Here is an 18,617-nt window from a genome sequence, read left to right as displayed (position 1 = left end):
ACACACATATGCACACACATCATTACAATAAACATTAGTGAGAAAAACACTAATTATAAATTCATTTTAAAACACTAAAAATATTTCCACAAAGGGAACATGCAACTTACAAACATTTCCTGTATTGTCAAAGCTGGTAAGAACATCTTCAACATTCAAAGATCCATTATTATGCCTAGGAAGGAATAAAACATTTTAGTCAATGATTCTGAAATATTAACATTTATTAATGTTTTTAAAAGCTGAGACACTGTATTGTGATGCGCCCACTCAACACTAATAAACCCTTCCCTGCTATATTTTCAAAATAGTTTCTGCCCACTAGAGGGAGAAGGAAAAGAAGTAACAGAATACATTCCTCAGGATATTTAATGTGATGATATTCTTGATGAGTAATCTACATTTTAAAGTATTAATAAATATTTTTTATCATTTTTGTTTTAGTTATATAAAGGTAAGGTAGATTATTAAAGACAACAAAACAAAACCATACCTTTAAGAATCTCAAGAGAGAAACAAACTGTCAACTCCACAACCACACTCAACAATATACAGATTTCCTCCATACCGGCCCAACAAACTCAGAACATCAGTCACAAAGAACTAACCCACCTTCAGATCTGCACGATCTACCTACAGAAAGTTGTAAATGTCAGGGGGCCAATAGTTTCATATCTTTTGCCCACTAACCTTAATTCCACTCCCTTTTAATTCTAATCTCTCTTCACTTGGCAGCCCCTGAAATATCTAATGTGATTGCTGATATTTCATTAATACTTACAAAAGATACTATTCTTCATATACAAACATATACAAATGGGCCTTATTGTCAACAGGTCACAAAGTTTGAGACACTTTTCCAGGGGTGATTAAACACAAAAAATTGTTGCTAATGCGTCCACAATCTTCCATATTCTCCCCTATATAAGGGGAGTTCATTTACAGCTGTAGTTCTCTAGGATGTTGTAACAGTTCATAAGCAGTTAATTACAATTTACTTCATCAACACCACTTTGTCATTAAACTTATCATATCTGACATATATTGTTACCAACTGAACTGTGTCTCCAAATTTCACATGTTGAAGCCCTAACCCCTGGTACCTCAGCATAAAAGCATATTTGGAGAAACGGCCTTATTTAAATAGGTGATTAAGTCAAAATGGGGTCATTAGGGTAGGCCTTCATCCAGTATGACTGCTGTCCTTACGAGGAAAGGAGACTGGGAAAACAGAGCATGCACACAGAGGACCAACCGTGTGAAGAGGCAGCAAGAGGGCAGCTACTTGCAAGTCAAGGAGAGGGGCCTCAGAGGAAACCAAACCTGCAACACCTTCCTCTCAGACTTCTAGACCTAACACTGTAAAAAACAAATTTGTTGTATAAGCCATCCAGTCTGTGGCATTGTTTTTGGGAGCCCTAGCAAACTAATACATTTAGTAAGAAAATATACGTAAACTGTACTAGCCTTTGCAGAAGAACTTCTTATTTCTGTCATACAGACCCAGTTCTTGGACAGAGTGACTGAGATTGGAAGAAGTTATGTGCAATCATCACAGCCAAATAAGCATTGGGCTCAGAAGTATCATAATCTAAGAAGACAAAGCTACCAAAGTGTTACCAATAATACAGTGATTCTGTACCTTCTCTGTATACGTGATTCTAGGTAGAGATGAGGTTATACGCCCTAACATGGAAAACTGCAGTATACATGTAAGAAAAAGAAAGAAAAAGGACAAAGTATTTAATACCTAAAATGCAAGATGAGGCTCTAAAAGTGATCAGCAACATGGCACAGAACTCAAAAAAGTTTTTCTTAAATATAAAAGCAATCTACAGTTCCTTCAAGAAAAACAATGCTCATAATCCTATCATGCAGAGACAACCACTATTCATATTTTGGTATAGAATTTTATTCCATGCGCATACTTTCATTAAATAACTAAGAGCATATTTCTCCTGTTTTGAAATTTGTGTTTTAAGATATTATAAAACAGTTTCCTACATCACTAAGTATTATTCTCTTGCAACATGAATTTAATGGCTGCCAAGCAGTTCAGCGAATGATTGTTGGCACCATAATTTACTGAACCAACACTTTATTTGTTGTATGTTTAGTTTGTGCCCAGTGTTATGCTGTTATGCATATCGTTACAATGAGCATCCTTGCAGAAACATCACTGAGCCCATTTCTCATTTTCCTGAGGACAAATCCCTAAAAGTTTCTCAATTCAGGATGGATATATATTTGAAATTAAATATATATTTTGAAAAATGTTAAATATTTCTAAAAAAAAAACCAGAAACTGGGATAATTGAAGTGAAATTCATGTTTAAAAATTAAAAAGCATTATTCAAAATAAAAGTGTGATTTGGCAAAATTATCACTGAAGCAGAACTTGTCTAGTCTTAAAAATGTTACCTATGGAAGCCAAAAAAAACAGAGTGTAGCCTATGACATTTTTAAATGGGGTAGGAAGTGCTTGGATGGCTTAGTCGGTTAAGTGTCTGACTTCAGCTCAGGTCACGATCTCGCGGTTTGTGGTTTGAGCCCCACGTTGGCTCTGTGCTGACAGCTCAGAGCCTGGAGCCTGCTTCGGACTCTGTGTGTGTCTCTCTCTGCCCTTTCCCACCCCCTCAAAAATAAACATTTAAAAAATAAAATAAAATAAAATGGGGTAAGAAGTAGGGAAAGTGTAAAACTAACTCTATCCCTCTAAATAACTTACAAAAATGAAAATCGCTTATCTATGAAGTCTAGACATCCTAAAAGAAGGCATCTCATGAAAGAATAATGTCAGCAATCACTGTTTTCAACAGCGTAAGAATTAGTGCTAACTATAGGAAAACTCTCATGAACGTAATGAGGTAAAGATTCAGTTCGATTATTTCAAGTTCCCTATCACTTGTCCCAACTTCATGGACAGCTTTTTCTTAACAGAGTCATCTACTTTATTAATGTGTCAACTGTATAACGTCTTGTCTAACCCTAATCTTTCAACAGTTTACCTAGGTCCTTCCTGGACAATGTGGTTAGATAAAAATACTTATAAGGAAGGGACCCCAAAACTTCAATCTTAGCATTACACTAGCAATTGATGTTACTGAAAAATGACATTTTTTTTTTGCCAACATATCAAGGTATAAAAAGTTCACTCTATCTTTCTCCTAAACTCCAAAGCTTTAACTTCTTTCCCAAACCCTTAACACCAATAGCCATTATAAATGTTCTCATCACAAAAAAGAAATAGTAGCTATGTGACATGACAGTGGTATTAGCTAATGCTATGGTGATCATCATTTGACAATATATAAGTGTATCAAATCGACACATTGTACACCTTAAATTTACATACTGTTATATATCAATTATCTCTCAATAGAGCTGGGGGGAAAATTACCCATAGTCAGTCTCTTCTTTTTTTTTTTTTTAATTTTTTTTTTTTAACGTTTATTTATTTTTGAGACAGAGAGAGACAAAGCATGAACGGGGGAGGGGCAGAAAGAGAGGGAGACACAGAATCGGAAGCAGGCTCCAGGCTCTGAGCCATCAGCCCAGAGCCGGACTCGGGGCTCGAACTCACAGACCGCGAGATCATGACCTGAGCTGAAGTCGGACGCTCAACTGACTGAGCCACCCAGGCGCCCCCATAGTCAGTCTCTTCTAAAAGCCAACCCATTTTTTCATCAAGCACTTTAAGCTAACCTATAATTGAGGATTTTTGAGTTTCTCCCAAGAATGGCCTATGGAGTAAGTAGACTAAGGAACAAGTCACTGGGGCAGATTATTATTTGAAAAGGAGGGAAACATGGGAGTTCGAGCCCCGCATCGGGCTCTGTGCTGACAGCTCAGAGCCTGAAGGCTGCTTCGAATTCTGTGTCTCCCTCTGTTTCTGCTCTTCCCCCGCTCATGTTCTGTCTCTCTCTCCTTCAAAAATAAATTTAAAAAAAAACATTAAAAAAATAAAATAAAATAATTCATCACTTCTTGTAAATCATTCCATTGTGTTGATTTAACAAACTTTAAAAAATGTACATGAAAGCAATGGTACGTCATTCCAAAACTACCTTCTAAACCACTACTTTTAGCTACTGCAAGTAATTTGTTTTTAAACTCTAGAATGCTCACAATTCAAACAATACTGAAGACAATAAAGGTAGCTAAAGAAATGTAACGGAAGCAGGTTGAGAAAACAGCGGATACAAGATGTTAAAGGAACAAAAACGGGGATCCATCCATGTTGGGCAACTAACAGAAAACAAGAAGTGGTAAGAGAAATCAACATGAACAAAGTGGACAATGGAATGGAATAAACTATTCTTGGCAGAAATCCTCCCCTCCCTAAGCAACTGCAGTAATTTCAGTGATTTTCTATATGGTAACAGAATTATAGAGTAAGAAATAGAACGCTCAGAATAATCAATGAGGAAATTAGTTTATCTGGGCCTCAATCCCTTCAGCTGTAAAATGAATAAGTGGATACATGATTGCCTCACGAGAGGCAGCATGTGCAGAAGTTAAAAGTGCAGACTGTAGCTGTCATTACATAAAATGTTACCAATGGAGATAGCTAGATGAAGGGTATGTGAACTCCTTGTACTATTTTTGCAACTTCCTGAATGTCTGTAATTACTTCGAAATAAAAGTTTTTAAAAGTACAGGCTGTGGAACCAGACCACTGGGGTTTGAATACAGGCGCGATCACTGGCAGTGTGACCTCAATCAAGTCATTTAACCTCTCTGGGTTTCACTTTCCTCATCTGTAAAATGAGGATAATAACAGTACTTACCTCAAAAGGTGTTGCGTGGATTAAATAAGCTAATACATGTAAACCACTCACGACAGTGCTTGTGACATAGTAGTCACTCAGCAGTCAGCCATCATTAATGTGGTTGTGATCTTTTAAAAATTATTCTAAGATTGTGTTCAGCTCTAGAATATGTGCACGCTATTGTTACCTTTGTATTACTAATGTGGAGAGAAAAGAACTAGTGTGAAAAAAAGAGAAAAAAATCTTGGTAGCCATCGCAGCCAATGTTCTACCTCGGTCACCTGTCTTCTCTCCATAAATTAGGATTCAATGTCGAATTTACATAGACAGACTTGCATTTATTTATTTATTTTATTTTATTTTATTTTTATTATTATTATTTTTTAAATATTTATTTAGTCTTTTGAGACAGAGAGAGACAGAGCATGAATGAGGGAGGGTCAGAAAGAGAGGGAGACACAGAATCGGAAACAGGCTCCAGGCTCTGAGCTGTCAGCACAGAGCCCGATGCGGGGCTCGAACTCACGGACCGTGAGATCATGACCTGAGCCGAAGTCGGACGCTCAACCGACTGAGCCACCCAGGCACCCCTATTTTATTTATTTTAAAAATGGATATATCACAAGGAACCATGCCACTGGAAAGGAGTCTCAGTTTACATTGGAGCCTGGGTTCCTGCCACACCAAGGTCATCTCCAGCAGGTGGAGAACCATGCCCTATTTTGAAAACTCGCACGAACCGGATTTCCCATTCTCTCTAGCTAACCCTTACCAGGACTTGGAAGATGTCAGGAAATCGTTCATGGTACATACTACACTTACTGCATCTGGTCTACCAGCAGATGGAGAAGTTAAGTTTTAGAACTTTATACCTGAAGACCCCTATGGGATCACTCCGTTCTTCCTTCTCTTTAATTTCCTTATAGATGCTATCTTCCAATTGTGTAATCATCTTCATTGCTACTTTGCAGAGTTACGGGAAGGATTACAAGAATTAGAATATGACAAAGCACCTAGCTTGGCACCTGGCACACGGTAAACATTTCATGCATTTTCCTTCCCTTTCGGAACAGGAACTAAACTAATTATCTCCATCTGAAGACGAGGCAGTTGAGGTATTCTAATTAGAATCTCATAATGAATATCCAGGCAAGCTCACAAATCCCTAGGTTTTTATCTTCTTTTTGGAGTTTGCAACAAAGCAGTATTGTGAAACCAGATCCTAATGGTTCTTCCCTGCCCACCCTCGTCAATTTTTATCCAGATCCCAAATTTTCAGCTATTATGATGTCTTTTAAAGCTTAGATATTTTAAACTAAAATGGTTCGAGAAACATATACTATAAATAGACACCCTTTGTGAAAACTTTTTTTCTGAAAATTATTCCTCTCCTCACCTAAACCTTATTCAGTCACATTCCACTTAAAATGTTTTTTGCTCTTCTTACAGTTACTGTAAATGTGCTCCTCCCTCCCTTTCAAGATGTGAAATCTTGTCAAAAAAGGCAGATTTTATAAAATCAAACACCTACAGTAATATTGCAACACGCTAGACTGTAACTGTGAGAGAAAATTAATTCGGTAAAAATGGTATCTTGTTACTTCAGTGTGCAACTCTTCTGTCTCTTTTAAAACGATTTTTAAAGCCAGAACAGTCTGTGTGCTTCTCACAGTCTCCGTGTTTTCAGCTGGATTTTCTCCTCCTATTCTTAAGATTCCATTCTGAAAGCGACAAAATATGAATGGGAAAAATACCAAAGCTTGATTTTTCAGATAACTACTCCTTGAAGAGTAGTTTAGAAAATTCTGTTTCCACTTTCAGCTTCAAAAAGAACTTGGCTTTCTGTCATAATCAAATGCTATGAGAGAATGGTTAAATGAACCTTTTGATTTGCAAGCCACTTTATCCTCAAATGCCACTACATTCCTGAGACTTTTTTCCCTCAGTTCTGAGGATACAACAAAACCCAGTTAAAGCAGCAGGATTTCCTAATACAATGCTGCAAAACTGAAGTTCTGATCAAGATTACCTGCAAACTCAACAGAATGCATAATGAGATTCTTATTAGACTGCTTTTCTTCTACAAGAGAAAAATACTTTTAAAAATATCTTAACCAGAATGATGTTCACCTTAAAGAAATGCTGTACTCAGGATAGAAGACACTTGTATATTGGATCCATGCAGCAACGTCCTCTTCAGTTGTCCTTTTTTGGGCTTCTGTTACTGAAAACAGATTAAATGATTCGAATCTTCTCACAGATACGTGTCGCAGACAGTCATCCAGGTGTTTTTGTTTCAGAACCTTTGAAATAAAACCAAATATTGTGATCATATTATATAAACACAAGTGTTCAAAGTTTAAGTGGGAAGGGGAGTTTCATTTCCAATAATGGCAGATTAGATAATGGAGACCAAACTCTTACTGGAGACGACTAGAGAAGATGGGCAAAATATCTTAAAACATTATTTGATAGTATCAGAGAACAAAGAAGATAGTGAAGATTTACCAGTCTCAGAACTCAGAAAGGGAATAAATCTAGAGAGGTGAGCCTGGCTTTTGCAATCACTTTCCTTGAGGGGAACACAGGTCCAATTCCAAAAGAAAGAGTTAAGACGATAAGCAGCACCTTTTGCAGCCTGTAGAGTTAGGGGGTAAAAGTTGATTTTCAAAGCTACCTAGGCAGAGGCAGGTATGTTATTCCAAGCCTGTCTCATGTGTGTGTGTGTATGTGTGTCTGTTTTAAGATAAATCAAATGAGTAATTTTGTTGGGGACATTTAAATGTGGGTTTTTAACTATGGGAGAAACCAAATATAGCTGTAAGCTTAATGATGTTAAGCAAAAACCCTATAGCTCTGAATCTGAATAAAATATAATAGAAACAAATGATGTATTTATTAAAACATTTTTTAAAATGTATATGTTTCTTACATCAGACCTCTTAAAAGTTCTAAAACAGGGGCCCCTGGGTGGCTCAGTTGGTTAAGCATCTGACTCTTGATCTCAGCTCAGATCATGATTTCATGGTCCATAAGTTCGAGCTCCATGTTAGGCTCTGTGCTGACCGCATGGAGCCTGCTTGGGATTCTCTCTCCCTCTTTGCCCCTCTCCTGCATGCGTACTCTCTTTCTCATTCTCAAATTAATTAAAAACAAAAAAGTTCTAGAAACAGTGACCAAACTAGAAGCAATGAGCACATTTAATGCCCACATTGCTGTCTCTAAATACCATTTTCTACTAAAACAAAGTAAGGTCCCTTGGAGAAACAGCACGAATTGTACAAATGAACCTGGAATATCCTGCATATAAGAAAAAAAGAAAGCCATAAAAAATTAAGGGTTATATCAAAAAGGCTCCAGAGCCTATTTGAATAGGGTCCATTGGCTAAAGATGGAACAGTATGAGCATTAACAAAGGTAATAAATGTAATAGAATCAAAACATACAAGCTCATTGGGGTATTTTCTTAAAAAAAAAATGATCACTAAAGGATGCTAGAGAATGAACTTATTTTGAAAACTAGTAAATAAAGAGAAAGAATCAAGTATCTGTCTGTCTTTCCTATATGAACTGTAACTGAGAATATTCAAGTAGAAGGGGAAATTTCTCCTTATAGCAGTATCCCAGGGAATAAATGAAGAAGGAATGATGCAATTAGAATATCACCATTTTTCAACCTCTCCATGAATTCATGAACCTAGAAAATCATCATCAAGAAGAAAAATAACCAGACACGACTATGATTACTGATGAAAGCACACTCTACCATCATTTGACCAACCAAACCAAACCAAACAAAAAACGTTAAATCTGAATCTGATCAAGCCTCTAGACCTACGAAATAGGAACTTACAGGAACTAGGAATACAGGAACACATTAAACATCATCATCAAGTACAATGAGCAAAGTTCAAATTATGGAGAACTCCTAAGAGACAAGAAACTCAGTTTCTTCAATAAATAAATGGCAAGAGTTGAAAGACATATCTGCAGAAGAAACATTTAGATTAAAAATACTTATAAAATGGGGCACCCAGCTGGCTCAGTCAGAAGAATGTGCAACTCTTGATCGCCGGGTCATGAGTTCAAGCCTGACGCTGGGTGTAGAGATTACTTAAATAAAAATTTTATGGGGCACCTGGGTGGCTCCATCAGTTAAGTATCTGACTTCAACTCAGGTCATGATCTCACAGCTCGTGAGTTCAGGCCCCGCATCGGGCTCTGTGCTGACAACTCAGAGCCCGGAGGCTGCTTCAGATTCTGGGTCTCTGGCTCCCTCTGCCCCTTCCCCGCTCATGCTCGCTCACTGTCTCTCTCTCTCAAAAATAAATAAAGATTAAAAAACAAAAATTTAAAAAATTTTTAAAATAAAAACTTTATAAGAAAAAAAGACTTGTAAAACTTATCAAATAATAAAAAAGTTTAGATCTTATTTGAATCATGCTTCAAAATAATCAAATTGTAAACAAAATCTAGAGACAATGGGGAAAATCTGGAAACTGACCAGCTATTTATTTCATGACATCAAGAAATTATTCTGGGTGTGGTATGGTATTTTAGTTATTTTAAAAATTTTTCTTAATGTTTATTTTGAGAGAGAGAGAGAGAGAGAGACAGAGTGCTACCAGGAGAGGGGCAGAGGGAGACACAGAATCCAAAGCAGGCTCCAGGCTCCAAGCTGTCAGTACAGAGCCCGAGGAGGGGCTCGAACTCACGAATCATGAGATCATGACCTAAACGTCGGATGCATCACCTAAAAGTCGGATGCCTAACCAACTAAGCCACCTAGGCACCCCATGTTTTAGTTATTTTTTTAATGTCATCTTGTATAGGTACATACTGAAATATCTATAGAAAAAAATGATATATCTGAGATTCATTTCAGAAATTTTTTTTAAAAGTTTTTTGACGTTTATTTTTGAGAGAGAGAGAGAGACAGACAAGAGTGCGAGTGGGGCAGGGACAGAGAGAGGGAGACACAGAATCCAAACAGGCTCCAGGATCTGTGAGTTGTCAGCACAGAGCCAGACACAGGGCTTGAACCCACGACGCAGGGCTTGAACCCACAAACGGTGAGATCATGACCTGAGCCAAAGTCGGGCACTCAATCAACTGAGCCACCCAGGTACCCCAAGATTCATTTCAAAATAATCTGAGGTTGGGGTATAAAGAAAAGAGATATAAAATACGGTTGGTCAGGAGTTAAAAATTGTTGAAGTTGGGGCACCTGGGTAGCTCAGACAGTTGAGCGTCGGACTCTTGATTTTGGTTCAGGTCATGATTTCAGTTTGTGAGATTGAGCCCCACATGGGGTTCTGTGCTGACAGTGCAGAGCTTGCTTAGGATTCTCTTTCTGCCCCTCCCCTGTTCATGTGCTCTGTTTCTCTCTCTCTCTCTCTCAAAATAAATAAATAAACTTTTCAAAAAATTGTTGAAGTTTATGGATATCTGAGTGAGGATTATCCTGTTATCTCCAGTTTTGTATATGTTTGAAATTTCCCATAATAGAAAGCTTTTTTAAAGATATAAAACATCCAGGGGTGCCTGGGAGGCTCAGTCGGTTGAGCATCCGACTTCAGCTCAAGTCATGATCTCACAGGTGGTGGCCTCAAGCCCCTCATTGGGCTCTGTGCTGACAGCTCCAAGCCTGGAGCCTGCTTCAGATTCTGTGTCTCCCTCTCTCTCTGTCCCTCCCCCTGCTCATGCACACACTGTCTCTCTCTCCCTCAAAAAATAAACATTAAAAAAAGATATAAAACATCCTAATAGTCATAAACAAGTGGAAAGTAACTAAAAAGATACCTAAAACATCAAATATATTTGGAAAGAAAGCAATATAAATTGCTTTCTAAATAAAATTGAAAAACTGGTTTCTAAATATCTTATGAACCAAAAAAAAGAAAAAGAAAAAGAAAACTCAATGGAAATTCGAAAGTATTTTGAACAGACTAATACATTTCAAACCACATGAAATGCGGATAAATTCACACTAAGAGGAAAATTTGTGGAAAAGCTAAAAATCAGTAAGCTAAATATCCACTGCAAAAATTACAAAAAGAAGCAAGTTAAGTTCCCTAGTCAAAAGTAATAAAGTAGAAGACAAAAATATAGATAGAAAGATTAAAACACCAAATGCCAGTTCTTTGAAGAGATTAATAAAACTGACAAATCCTTGATGACACTAATAAGAAAAAAGAGAGAAAATATAAATATCAATGTGACATAGAGAGATCACTATAGATCCAGCAGGCATTAAAAAAAACTAAAAATTTAGATGAATAGACAAAGTCCTAGAAGAATACAACTACTAAAACTGACACAAGAAGAAGTAAAAAGTCTGAACGGTCCTAAACTATTTTTTAAAATGTGATGCATAAATAAAAGTCCTACCAAAGAAAACTCCAGGCCCAGATTGCTCACCAGCAAATCTGGTCTAAGACAACCCAATGTCTAAGTAAGAATCAATGCTTATCTGAAATATGGCCTTTTGTAGAAACGTGGATGGAACTGGAGAGCGTTATGCTAAGTGAAATAAGCTATACAGAGAAAGATACAATATGTTTTCACTCTTATGTGGATCCTGAGAAACTTAACAGAAGACCATGGGGAAGGGGAAGGGAAAAAAATAAAAGTTAGAGAGGGAGGGAGCCAAACCATAGAAGACTCTTAAAAACTTGGGGCGCCTGGGTGGCTCAGTCGGTTAAGCGGCCGACTTCGGCTCAGGTCATGATCTCGCGGTCCGTGAGTTCGAGCCCCACATCAGACTCTGTGCTGACAGCTCAGAGCCTGGAGCCTGCTTCAGATTCTGTGTCTCCCTCTCTCTGACCCTCCCCCGTTCATGCTCTGTCTCTCTCTGTCTCAAAAATAAATAAACGTTAAAAAAAATTAAAAAAAAAAACTGAGAACAAACTGAGGGTTGATGGGGGGTGGGAGGGAGGGGAAAGTGGGTGATAAGCATTGAGGAGGGCACCTGTTGGGATGAGCACTGGGTGTTGTATGGAAACCAATTTGACAATAAATTTCATATTTAAAAAAAAAAAAAGAATCAATGCTTATCTTACCACACTCTTCACTAAATCTTCAAGTAACCCTATGGGGTAGATACTTGTTATATGAGACAGGAAACAAGGGGATGTTAATTTGCTCAAAGTCAGAAAGCTAGGAAAAAGCAAATCCAGACCGACTACAGAGCCTAAACTCTTAACATTTCTGCTTGTGGAGAATATGGTAGACATCAATCATCCATTCCAACTTCCTTCTGAGATACCTACCGATATTATAAAGCTAGAAAGCTAGAAGCCACGTTTCCCAGAGTCCCTACCAACCAAAGTTTCAGATGTGATTTTGTTAGCTAATCAGATGCACTAACGTGTGCTCTGAAAGAGGAATAGACGTGGTAATTACATTTCTGTGATTTTCACTGGTAGAACAGTTGTAAAGACTTTTGGCTCTTCTGTAGCATCTTCAGCAGAGGTCCAGTATTCCCTCCCTAATTTAACGGGAAGTGAGAGGAGGCACAAGGGGCATCACCTCTGCTGGGAGAGATCTAGTAGGCAAAATGTGCCTCCAGAGTCTGTAGTTCTGGCAGCAGCTTCCTCATCACCAGAGACAATAGATAAAATAGTGTAATGCTGGAGACAGATCAGATTCTTCATTTTGGTAGAGGTGACATTTCTGTTGGCAGGTCAGCTTTGCATTGTTCTGGGACTTTGTGTTGTTCTGGGGCTCATTCTTGGCCTGCTCCTCTGGTACGTCCAAAGAGTAAGTACTTAATCCACTATATTAAATCACTTCCTGCTAAAGACAGCTAGAGTTGTTTCTCTTACCTAAAGAGGAACTCTGACTCTAATGATGCCATAATTCTTATATGCAAAAGAGCAAACCAAGGTCAGCACCAAGCCAGAGAACACATCAGTATGAACATATCTTTACTTTTTTTTTTAATTTTAATTAATTTATTTTTTTAAGTAGGCTTCACGCCCAGCGCCGAGCCCAATGCAGGGCTTGAACTCACAACCCTGAGATCAAGACCCTGAGATCAAGACCTGAGCTGAGATCAAGAGTCAGACGCTTAACCAACTGAGCCACCCAGGTGCAGTTTTATCTTTTATCAAGATAAAATCTTGAGGGAAATCTGTTTAAAATTTATACACTATGTATAAGATTTAGAAGGTTGGGTTTTTTAATGGAGGATCAGAAAATGTTGTCTCTTTTTGATTTGGTTGAAGGTTTCTTTTTTTTTTTAAAGAATGAATTATTTAAAAGTCTTTACCAAAAACAGGGCCTTATTACTATGTCAACCATGGTTATCAGGAAGAAAAACCACCCAACAGAGCTAACTCTTAAGACAAAAACAAAGTAATTAAACTTTTAAAAATGTAAAATGTAGATATAAATTGTCGTAGATTTTGTCCATCTAATGTCCAAAAAGCAAACACCTTTTTTTTTTTTAATGTTTATTTATTTTTGAGACAGAGAGAGACAGAGCATGAACGGGGGAGGGGCAGAGAGAGAGGGAGACACAGAATCCGAAGCAGGCTCCAGGCTCTGAGCTGTCAGCACAGAGCCCGATGCGGGGCTCGAACTCACGGACCGTGAGATTATGACCTGAGCCGAAGTCGGACGCTTAACTGACTGAGCCACCCAGGCACCCCTCAAACACCTTTTTATATTAATTATGTTGTCAAGATTACAGCACCACATGTCTGATGTCAAGATTACAGCACCACAAAGCACTAAGGCAAAAAATCAAGTTGCCACAGGTATAATATTAGAAGGGGCTTTTACAGTTTAAATAAATCCCATGATCTACAATATGAACAAACTGATACCCAATGGAAGTAACAGGCAATACATTTAGGGTAAAAACAACACTTCTTTATATAATCTATATTCAGCAAAGGTAATTACAATGGGAAATCAAGTCCAATTACTTTTGACATTTCTTTTTAGTTTGAAGATTCAGTTACTTAAAAACAATTTTTTTAATGTTTATTTTGAGAGAGAGGGAGAGACAAAGAGACAAGCACAAGCAAGGAAAGAGCAGAGAGAGAGGAGGCAGAATCCAAACCAGGCTCCGGGCTGTAAGCTGTCAGCACAAAGCCAGACGCGGGGCTCAAACCCACAAACCATGAGATCATGACCTGAGCCAAAGTCAGACACTCAACCCACTGAGCCACCCAGGCGTCCCTGAAGATTCAGTTATTTTAATGCCACCAATAATGCTTGCAGCTTTGTGAGCTGACAGGATACTTGAATCTCCCATCGAGGTATAATCTTATCAACTACCATTTTTAGAATATTACCTTCAAAGCTCCTAGGTACCTAATTAAATAAAATCCAGATTGCATTATCTGGGGTGAAGAAAAATGCTCAAAGTCAAGACATTGTCTAATTCCTCTAAATCAATGAGTTCTTTAATCAAGGATACATGTTATACCAAATAAGTTCATGTCAAAATATCAAGTATCTGAAGGGGTAAAAAAATGCATGGACTGCTGGACCCATCAGGTAAAAAATGTATGCAACTAAACACAATGAAAGTCTAAAACCCATTTAATTTACCTGAAGTATTTGTTTACTCCAGAACTAAAATACACTGAACATAACTATGTAGGAACCCTACTAACCAATACTCTAAAAGTAATGTCACTCAGAAAATGAGCAAGGGTTTTGCAGTAGGAGAGCCTCTCCCTCAATAGTTGAGTGCAAGCACATTTATTATCCTTTGAGCTCAGTCTTTTCCCCTGTAAGACAGGAATAGTAATGCTTACTTTGCAGCTTCTAATACAATGCCTGATATACGGTAACTGTAGACTGACTACAAGACTCGTGTGAAAATTAATTAAAATAATATACGCTATCTGGAAAACGTCTGGCTTAGAACAGGTACTCAGTACATAGTTAAGTAACTTCTGGTTAAACAAAGCAGACCGAACACACACACAGTTATATCCTATCCCTTTCAAAACTCCCCAGAATACCAGTTAAAGAGTAAAAATAGCAAAAATACAAAAGGACAAAGAGACCTGGAGGAGACATGATGAATGGTAACTTATTCGACAGGCTGCCAAAATCTAAGTGCTGACAAAGGGAAAGCCAAGAAACAGCAAAGTTCTACCACACACTCAGGAAAGACTCGGTCACTGGGGGCACTAATGGCAATGAGGATAGAGAAGTAAGACTAAACACAGAAACAGTGGTTGAAAATATTTTTAAGAAGTACTAGATCCCCTGATTCCATCAGCAATGCCAGGCAACTACCTTTCTCTCCCACAGTGGCACTCTGAATTCTCTAAATTTCTAGAGAAAGGGTATCATAAAATTATGGTCGTAAACATCAAGCGGAGCTTAGAATGGTATAAGATGCTCTTCATTCTGATGAACATCCCTTTCCCTCACTTACCTTCTAGATCACAGGCAGTCAGTCTTATATCAGCCAGAGAAGAGATTGCAAGATTCCTTTTGGGGGCTATGGGCCAAGAGAAAAGACCTGTAGATACTGACATCTGGGATCTCCCAACAAAATGGTCAATTACTGCAGAAATCACCCTATGGTAAAGACTTACTAATTCAATCAAGACGGTCTGAAACCAGAAGGGTGCTTAATTCTGGGGCCCCAAAGGGATAATAGTTCTCTTTTGAGAGTTAGGGAGCCCCCAAAAGAATGAAGCAAGAGAGTACAAAACAGAAATAAATAGGCTCAGTCAGTTAAGCGCCCAACTCTTGATTTTGGCTCAGGTCATGATCTCACAGTTGTGAGATCTTTTTCATAAAAATATCCTTTTAATAAAAGGTGCCCAATTCCCACAACTTCTAGGACAACAATTTATGTCACAACTGTTACCAAAAGGACTTGAAGTGGCTTAGAAAAATACAATACCACAGGATGCCATTCATTAAAGATGCATGAGGGGAATTAAAAATAAGGAAATAAGGGCAGGGATAAAAAACAAAGATAGAAATAACGGTGACACAAAAGTACATTCCATGAAGAGTAAACACTTGATACGGGAGATCAACAAAGAGCACACGCTAAGTGCTGGAACTAGGATTGGAACCACATGTGTCCAATGTCAATGCTCTTTCCACTGTGCCAACAAATTGCTTAAATATTCCTTAGTTCCACAATAATGCTTAAAGTGACTTCAAAACAGTAAGATATTTTCCTTATTCCACTCACCAGATTCAGTAATTTCAGCACTAAATAACTTGAGAAAAAGTAATTATATGACAATAGAAAATCTGAGGGGTTAGAAAGCATCTCAGAACTAAGTTCAGAGGAAGAAGGTTAAAAACCTTATAAATAAAACTTGGGGTCTGACCAAGGACCATGAGGTCAAGAGAGAAACTGGAGAAAGCAGCTTCCAAAAATGGAACTGTTTCTGTGAGTGTTATGTGTAAGAGATGAATCATTTAGATTTACTTTTACATTTACATTTAGAGTTGTATCACTAAATTCTATTCCTGAAACCAATATTACACTATATGTTAACTAATTAGAATTTAAATAAAAATTTGAAAATAAACAAATACATACATACATATATACATACATACATACATACATACATAAAAGTAACGTATAAGAAAAGACAGGTGATGGGGCACCTGGGTGGCTCAATCAGTTAAGCATCTGACCTTCCGCTCAGGTCATGATCTCACAGGTCTTGAGTCTGAGCCCCACGTCGGACTCTGTGCTGACAGCTCAGAGCCTGGAGTCAGCTTTAGTTTCTGTGTCTCCTTCTCTCTCTGCCCCTCTGCTGCTCACACTCTGTCTGTCTGTCTCTCTCTCTCTCTCTCAAAAATAAACATTAAAAAAAAATTTTTAATAAACAAAAAACAAAAGCGGGCATATAAAAATATTCAGCATTATTCCAGGAAAGGCAGCTAAACTATTCAACCTTTGAAAAGTTACTACATTTACTGATAGGAAGATTATTGGTTAATACAGCTCTGTGAAACTGAAAACAAAAGCTTTTATATCTAGAGCCTTCTAAACTTTTTTTTTTCTTTACTCCACAATTAAAAGTTCATTTCTTTTTTTTTTTAATTTTTTTTAATGTTTATTTATTTTTGAGACAGAGAGAGACAGAGCATGAATGGGGGAGGGGCAGAGAGAGAGGGAGACACAGAATCGGAAGCAGGCTCCAGGCTCTGAGCCGTCAGCCCAGAGCCTGACGCGGGGCTCGAACTCACAAACCGTGAGATCGTGACCTGTGCTGAAGTCGGACGCTCAACCGACTGAGCCACCCAGGCGCCCCAAAAGTTCATTTCTTTTAAAAAACGTATTAGGAGAATATCTTGGTTTGGGACTGATAAACTACATACTTTTAAAATTCAAGAAAACATTCACATCCTCTTTTTTAACCTAAAGTACAATCCTAAATATTTTTAAGGAATCCAGAGAAACCAATTATTAATCTTAATAAGTCAGACATAAAAAACAAAATCTCCTCCAGTCACTGACATACATGTCAACATGGTTTGAACAGCAGGGATTAATGGCGAACCTCGTACCGGATCCTTAAGACTCAAGCGCGCTCCACAGCGCATGCAAAAATCTATGTCATCTGTTGCCTCAGAACTTTAAAATTCTATACTAACTTGAAATGTCAGTTTAATCTTAACACTGTGAAAAAGCCCTTATAAATACAATGATGTATAAACCTTTACGTCAATAAATTACTGTCAAAAAACGAGAGAGAGAGAGAGAAAGCACGAAAGAGCTCAGCCTCTGCTGCCATTAAGTCAAGTGATGCCAATAAACACCAGTCCCTCACTTTAAGTAGAAATCCAAACCACAATCCTCAGTGCAAAATCTACAAGTGCACCACACCAGCATTTCCAAGATGTCTCTGGTGTCTGTTTGCCATTTTAACCATAGAACCGGAAGGCCTAAACAGAGCACGCTATAAAGTAGCAGCTCTGTTAGCTGACTCTGGATTAACAGACGCTTTCCATTCCCTCTATTAAATATTCAAAGTGGACTTTAAGGTAGTAGCCAAAGCACTGTTCTTGCCCTTTCCTACTGAGCCGTATGTTTGCCAAGTTAACGGTGCTTCTTCACAAGTTTTGTTACACCAGTTGTTCTTGTTACTGTCATTAATTAAATTTGCAAAAACAAACAAAATGGTAATTAAAACCGAGTTGTTGCTTCCATAAAAACTAAGTTGAGGGGCGCCTGGGTGGCTCAGTTGGTTAAGCGTCCAACTTTGGCTCGGGTCATGGTCTCACGGTTCGTGGGTTCGAGCCCCGCATCGGACTCCGTGCTGACAGCTCAGAGCCTGGAGCCTGTTTCAGATTCTGTGTCTCCCTCTCTCTCTGCCCCTCCCCCACTCATGCTGTCTGTCTCTCTCATAAATAAATAAGCTTAAAAAAATAAAAAAAAATAAAAAACTAAGGTGAATGTTTTGGAAAGGTAAAGGCAAGTCTGCTTGATAAAAGTTGCTTAAAACCTTACTATTAATTTATTTATATTTTATTTTTTATTTTTTATTATTATTATTTTTTTTTAGCATTTATTCATTCTTGAGAGACAGAGAGCAGGTAGGGATGGGGCAGAGAGAGAGAGGGCGATACAGAATCTGTATGTAGCAGGCTCCAGGCTCTGAGCTGTCAGCACAGAGCCTGATGCAGGGCTTGAACCCACGAACTGTGAGATCATGACCTGAGCCGAAGTCGGACACTTAACCGACTGAGCCATCCAGGTGCCCCAAAATCTATACTATCAATTTAGGTGTGGGAAGCCAACCATAAAAAGTCTAAAGAACTAATCATAAATATCTAGAAGTATTTAGCACTTAGGTTATAGCTTCACTTTAGAATATGTATCATTTTTATGAT

General features: G+C 38.0%; 1 protein-coding gene across 3 annotated transcripts in view; it reads right to left on the bottom strand.

Annotated features, from left to right (window-relative positions):
• The window catches only part of CAMKMT (calmodulin-lysine N-methyltransferase), a 404,726-nt gene that overhangs the window by 380,437 nt on the left and 5,672 nt on the right, over positions 1-18,617 (bottom strand). For all 3 annotated transcript variants that reach the window (XM_042932169.1, XM_042932168.1, XM_042932170.1), the window contains exons 2-3: positions 6,903-7,075; positions 111-175 (exon numbers count right to left, since the gene is read on the bottom strand). In XM_042932169.1, coding sequence (XP_042788103.1) covers positions 111-175; positions 6,903-7,075 — 238 coding nt within the window. The remainder of the gene's footprint in view (positions 1-110; positions 176-6,902; positions 7,076-18,617) is intronic.

The sequence above is a fragment of the Panthera leo genome, chromosome A3 (genome assembly GCF_018350215.1).
Source record: "Panthera leo isolate Ple1 chromosome A3, P.leo_Ple1_pat1.1, whole genome shotgun sequence".
In the NCBI taxonomy this organism is placed as follows: Eukaryota; Metazoa; Chordata; class Mammalia; order Carnivora; family Felidae; genus Panthera; species Panthera leo.
Note: the sequence above shows the minus strand (reverse complement) of the source record. Positions and strands in the feature narration are given on the sequence as shown.